Raw genomic sequence first — 5,865 nt, 5'->3', positions numbered from 1 at the left:
CAAACACGTCCCTTGTCATGGGGGAGGCCGGAGGGTGCATGGCATTATTGTTTTCTTGTTAAGTTGTTCTCCCGTGCTTGATTAATCGATTAAGTACGTAATTAACATTGTGTGGTATGCTGAACTACATATGTATGTGCGCGCGCGTCGGAATCTGGGTGTTTAAGTTCTACTTGCTCAGAGGTGTGAAGGCATCGTTTAACTCAAAATGTAATGGGGTTTGCATAGAGTAAGGAAAAGCATCCTACATGTGTCTTTCTCAGGCTTTGATCAGCTAACCAGTTGTGTACACCTATCACATACAAAAAGAAGCCTTTAGTTTAAAAACGCGTTTAACAAAAAGATAATGTTCCAGCACCTACTTCAGTCATACTCTCTCTCTCTCTCTCTCTCCGCACATTTTTTTAGCTGAACCTGAACCTTTTGGCTTTCCCAGCTCTCATCACCAGCTATATATACATAGATCTCTTGCACTCCTCCCTTCTCCCTTCCGCTCCTTGATTTGACGAGTAGTTGTTAGTTTCACTCCATCCTTCTCCATTTCTACACATCCATCATAGCTACCAGCCGCTGTGTAACAGTGTAATAGTGTATGCACTAGCAAGCGCGGCATGGCGGGCAGCAAGGGCAGCGACCGGTCTCCGTCGTCGTCCATGGACAGCAGCACCCACCCGGTGCTCTCCACGACATCGTCGGGCTGCCGCCCGGCAACGCGGGACCTCAGCACTGATCTTCAGCTTGGGCTTAGCCTGTCGTCGCCGTCCTCGCTCCTGGCCGCTGAGAGCAAGAGCATCCCTTCTACGCCAAGGTTTATTGACCACAACTCTCTTTTTTCCCTCCCTAGCTTTGTGTTAGATCAGCAGGTCATGCATGCAAGACCCCCTAAGAAAGTACTTCGGAAAGATGCACGGCTAATTCGATTTTTATTTTTGTTTTATTTGTTTTTCATTGATTAATTACCTTAGATGGATATATATGCACTGCCATTAATCCGTAGGAGATCCATTATATATATGTATGGGGAATTGAGATTGAGAGTTGGGGAATTGTCTGGTTCTTCATGTTCTTCTGTGGACATCCTCCCTCTCACACAGATCATATGCATGAGCTCATCAGCTTGTCCTGAGTTTTCTTTTCCCGTTATTGAGTCCGTCTCATGTACTAATTAAGAAATGTTCTTTTTTCGTTGTAAAACATCTTAGATGGATAGTGCACTTTCTTGTTTTCCCATATCTACAACAGATCTTCATTTGTCACAATCGCCTTTGAAGTGCATATATTCCAGTTCTTTCTTAGTAGTGGTTCCTTAAAGAAAACCTTGCTATCTAACATGAAAAACGAAGTGAATTGAATTTCAATGTTGTTTGATCAGAAAAAAAAAATTGAGATTGCATCTATCTTTGTTTGATTTTTCTTTTAAGGACATAAGCTTCGTTCATTTTCAATATCAAATTGATCGTGGTACAAAGAAAGGGAGATATACAAATACAGTCAGATTTGTCACCGAGCCAGATATTTCAGCCTTATGTGATCATTGCAACCTTCACATGTACAACTAGTATCTTTCAGACTTGTGCTGTCGTTATTATCTTTATGAAATATAGTGCATCCCGGATTAATTGGCCAACAGTACTCTCCATCTAATTGGTTCGCTTGTACACACCATCTACATTGATCAACAACACGAACGGGTGATTGGCAGGAACCAAGTACTCTCTGATTGGCCCCCGATCAAGCCGTTCCTCAGGAGCGCCCTGACGGCGTCAGCACGCAGGCGGCTTACATTGTTCGTGAAGGTATATATGGAAGGCGTTCCAATCGGCCGTAAGCTAGACTTGCTTTTGCTGGATGGGTACGACAGCCTCCTCATCAAACTCTGCCACATGTTTAAGGCCTCCATCACCTGTAAGTATACATCCAACCAAGTTCATTATCACAATTTTCGAAGGTGTATATGGAAGCCATCCGATCAATGCAGAGATGAATAGATCTACATAATTGAACGACATAATGAATTGTAATTATGCCATGCCAACTCTAGCTTTTCTTGAAATCTTAGCCACCAGTACGTATTTGCTAGCACCCCACCACCAGTTAATGAATTCTTTCGTTTTAAGAGTAGTTCCTGTCTCACATTAAATTTGATAGATAAATTCAAGTCATTCCGTCACATCTTTCTCTGTCATGATATCATATCGTAATGCTTTCCGGGTCGCGAATAATCGATATATATGATATGAATAGATGCTGATGTTATGGAGTACCATCAACGAGTTCCTCGCCAGAAGGCTGCTCATGTTCTCACCTATGAAGACCAGGACGGAGACTGGATGATGGCTGGGGACGTACCGTGGGAGTATGTTTCAGCCCTGCTTAAATGATTCACTTGCTTTTCGTTTTACTGTTTAATCAACCTGATCGCTGTTCATTGTTTTTGCAGGCTCTTCCTGACAAGTGTTAAGAAACTGAGGATTGCAAGAAGTGACAAATGTTAATTAGCAAGCTTAATCATGCAGTGGACTTTATTTTCTTTCTTCTTTTTAATATAGGTTATTGAGAAAGATTTTGCTAATAGAGTGGACAAGCTAAGCTGAAGCTATGCCTATACTAACTGTGTACAGTATAGTGAAGAAAATGTAATCTCCCCGCCTCCCTAGCATTAAAAATCATGTATTTTATATTTTTTTTCCTGTTTCTTTGACTGGCTTGTAAATACCATGGTTATATGTTAGAGTAGAGAATCTGTAAGAGAAAAAATCATAAATATAAGAATATTCTCTTGCAATTGCAAGTACAGAGTATTTGCAGCGCTTCTCTTGTTCATTAAGTATTACAGATTCACAGTTAATGCTAAAAAGGTCTTATCAGGATTATGGAAAACTGTTTCACTTAACTAATCTTTTTGTATAAGTATTTAACGAGCACACCTTATGAAAGAAAGAGATTCTCCATTTTGTATTCATGTTTTTCGAAAATGGGTGGACAAAACTTGTACTACCATTTTGAGCTTGGGCTTCAGGATAGCGTGTTTCTAGCTTTAAGTGTTTCAAACAAAAGGTATCTTAGATTCAATATTCAAATATTAAATAAGTTCAATATTACTAAAAATCGATATACCTATACATAAAATAGTATGCTATGAAGATGAAAAAAGAATACCAGAAGAACATATAGCCTCTAAGTCCATCACAATGGCATGGTCCCACTTCCTGCTTGTTTTAAATCAGCAAGTTTGTAATTCCACTTCTGAATGGTGAAAACTTGAAACATGGAAACACAAAGCTCAGAGAAAGTTAATCTACCCACCATATGTCACACTTCATAACCCTTAATTTCTGCCAAACATGCAACTCTGAGTAGCCGTGAAGATCAGCTGAAAACAATTCTTTAACTTGAGGTCCACGTCTGACAGCCAAGTAACTGTGATCCAAATATGATCGAAACACAATCCAATTGTTGCGAGAGATGCTGTGCTGCTTTCTTTCCTCCTTTTCTATACTTTGGCATATAGCAGTGGCAACCCAACTATGCAGAATACAGGTATTGACCACATGTTAGCTATTTAATTGTTCAGTATTTAGTGTGTTCTTCTCTAGCTAACATGAAACAAAACTTGTCTGCATATGGTTTGACGCATCTCCTGCAGCGTCCTTTGCCGGGATGTTCATGTACCTTGGAGTCTGCAGAAACACCTTAAATGTATGTGTCTCAAGTGCCTAGCAAGCTTTTCTGCCTGACAAGTTCGCCCATCATCTCTCGGACATCATAAACCTCATCTGCCCTTGCTTGATGCCATTAGTGAAGCATTGGTATCGTACAGGTTTGGTTCTCATTGTTGACTAAGCTGCATCCCTTCATCTTCCTTAACTCTTGGTACATCATCCATCTGCGCACCTCATCTGCATCCTCCAATCTTCCATGTGATGCATAGATATTAGCAAGCAGGACATAGTTCCCAGTATTGCCTGGTTCAACCTCAAACAACTTCTTAGCAACCTCCTTTCCCATCTCAAGGTCCCTGCAGTTCATACAAGCTGCAAGTAGCGCTCCTAGGAGTGATGCATCTGGCTTAACTCGCATCTGGTTGATTAATTTCTTCGCCTCGCCAAGAAGGCCTGCTCGCCCAAACATGTTGACCATGCACGCATAGTGCTCACTCCAAGGTGTGATCTTATGAACTTGAGTCATTGAATTGAAGTACTTGCGACCTTGCTCAACAAGTCCATTGTGGCTACAAGAGGAGAGAACACTAATAAATGTGATGTGGTCAGGAGGGATGCCGTTCTCTAGCATTGTCTCGAACATATCAATTGCCTGGACTCCATGTCCGTGCTGCTGCAGTGCAGTGATCATGGCCGTCCACAACGTTACACACAAGTGATCTTCTGCTCCCTCAAATGCTCGGCATGCATCATCCAAGAAACCACATTTGGAGTACATGGTGACAAGCGAGCAAGCAAGGCCATGACTGTCCAAGAACCCTGTCTTTACAACAGAGGCATGTATGCTTGCTCCTAGAGCCCATGCTGACAAAGATGCTGATGCTTGCAATGCAGTAGCAAAGGACACATCATCGGGCAAGACACCATCCCTGACCATGGAACGGAACAGCATAGAAGCTTCCTTGAAGCGATTGTTATGAATGCAACCATGAATGACGATGTTCCAAGTGACAACATCCCTGCACTCCACATCATCCAGCAGAACCAAAGCTTCTCGTGAGCAGCCGCACCTGGTGTACATGTCAAGAAGGGCGTTGCTGACACACACCGCACTCAGCTCCAGCCCCACCTTGGTTACGCACGCATGTACCTGGCGACCAAAGTCCACAGCCCCCGCTCCGGTGCAAGCGCTCAGCACACTCGACACGCTTACCTGATCCAGAGGCACCTCCCGCCCCTGCGCTCCCAACTCCCTGAAAACCAATAGCGCGTCAAGACACATCTTGTTCCTGGCGTAACCGACGACGAGCGCGTTCCAGGACGCCACGCCCCGGCTCGGCATTTCGTCGAACACTTTCCTGGACGCCGCCATGTCCCCGGCCTTGGAGTACACGTCCACCAATCCGGTGTAGACGAACATGTCGCCAGGCGGCACGACCTTGGCCGCACACGCGTGCACCTGGCGGCCGTAGACGGGTGGGAGGCCGGCGCAGGCGGCGAGGACGGCGGAGATGGCGTGGGGAATGAGGCGGGACCCGCGGCGCGCGCACGACGAGAAGAGGGAGAAGGCGATGCCGGGGTGAGGCCGCGCAAGGGCGGAAACGAGGGCGGTGTAGGTGCGGAGGTTTGCGCTGGGGAGGTGGGCGCGGAAGGCGCGGAGCGCGTCGGCGAGGCGGCCCGCGGCGGCGTAGAGGGAGACGAGCTGCGTGAGGAGGACGGGGTGCGGGCGCGCGCCCGCGTAGACGAGGAGGCGCGCGTGGAGCTGCGCGGCGTGAGCGCCGCTGGGCCGGCGCGCGCGGCGGAGGGCGGAGAGGAGGATCGTCAGCTCGTGGACGCTGCCGCTTCTCGAGGTCATACGGGCACCGAGGTTCCGGTCCGTCGGGTCGGGTCGGTGGTGGTGTGGTGTGCTGCTCATCAATCATGATTTTTTTTTATATATTTTTTTAATATTTCGAAGAATAAAAATTTGTTTAAAAAAATTGTATATATAGGTTACTATCACCCGTTCAATGGGCAAAAATAAAATATCATATATTGAACGAACGAGATCTTATAGACCCCGACGCTTAATGTATTAAATAATCAAAGAGAGAAAATTCTTGTCCCTTAAGTGGACGAGAACTTGGTCTCGCCTGCCAGTTGAATTAGTGAGACCTTTGGGTATTTAATCTGGCTGCGCTGGCCCTACAGGCATCAGCCTCAT

The 5,865-nt window shown here is 45.4% G+C and overlaps 2 protein-coding genes across 2 annotated transcripts; one reads left to right on the top strand and one right to left on the bottom strand.

The window, feature by feature from the left end:
* Positions 1–233: 233 nt before the first annotated feature.
* Positions 234–2,801, top strand: LOC133910311 (auxin-responsive protein IAA4-like). The gene is made up of 4 exons (XM_062352814.1): positions 234–808; positions 1,703–1,905; positions 2,245–2,356; positions 2,441–2,801. The coding sequence occupies exons 1-4, from the start codon at positions 612–614 to the stop codon at positions 2,493–2,495; spliced, it is 567 nt and encodes a 188-aa protein (XP_062208798.1). The 5' UTR covers positions 234–611; the 3' UTR covers positions 2,496–2,801.
* Positions 2,802–3,795: 994 nt separating this feature from the next.
* On the bottom strand, positions 3,796–5,517 carry LOC133931247 (pentatricopeptide repeat-containing protein At1g08070, chloroplastic-like). The gene has a single exon (XM_062378095.1). The coding sequence runs from the start codon at positions 5,515–5,517 to the stop codon at positions 3,796–3,798; it is 1,722 nt and encodes a 573-aa protein (XP_062234079.1).
* Positions 5,518–5,865: the final 348 nt, after the last annotated feature.

This window comes from Phragmites australis, chromosome 1 (assembly GCF_958298935.1).
Source record: "Phragmites australis chromosome 1, lpPhrAust1.1, whole genome shotgun sequence".
NCBI classification, from domain to species: domain Eukaryota; kingdom Viridiplantae; phylum Streptophyta; class Magnoliopsida; order Poales; family Poaceae; genus Phragmites; species Phragmites australis.
This window is presented reverse-complemented; position numbering and strand designations above follow the sequence as displayed.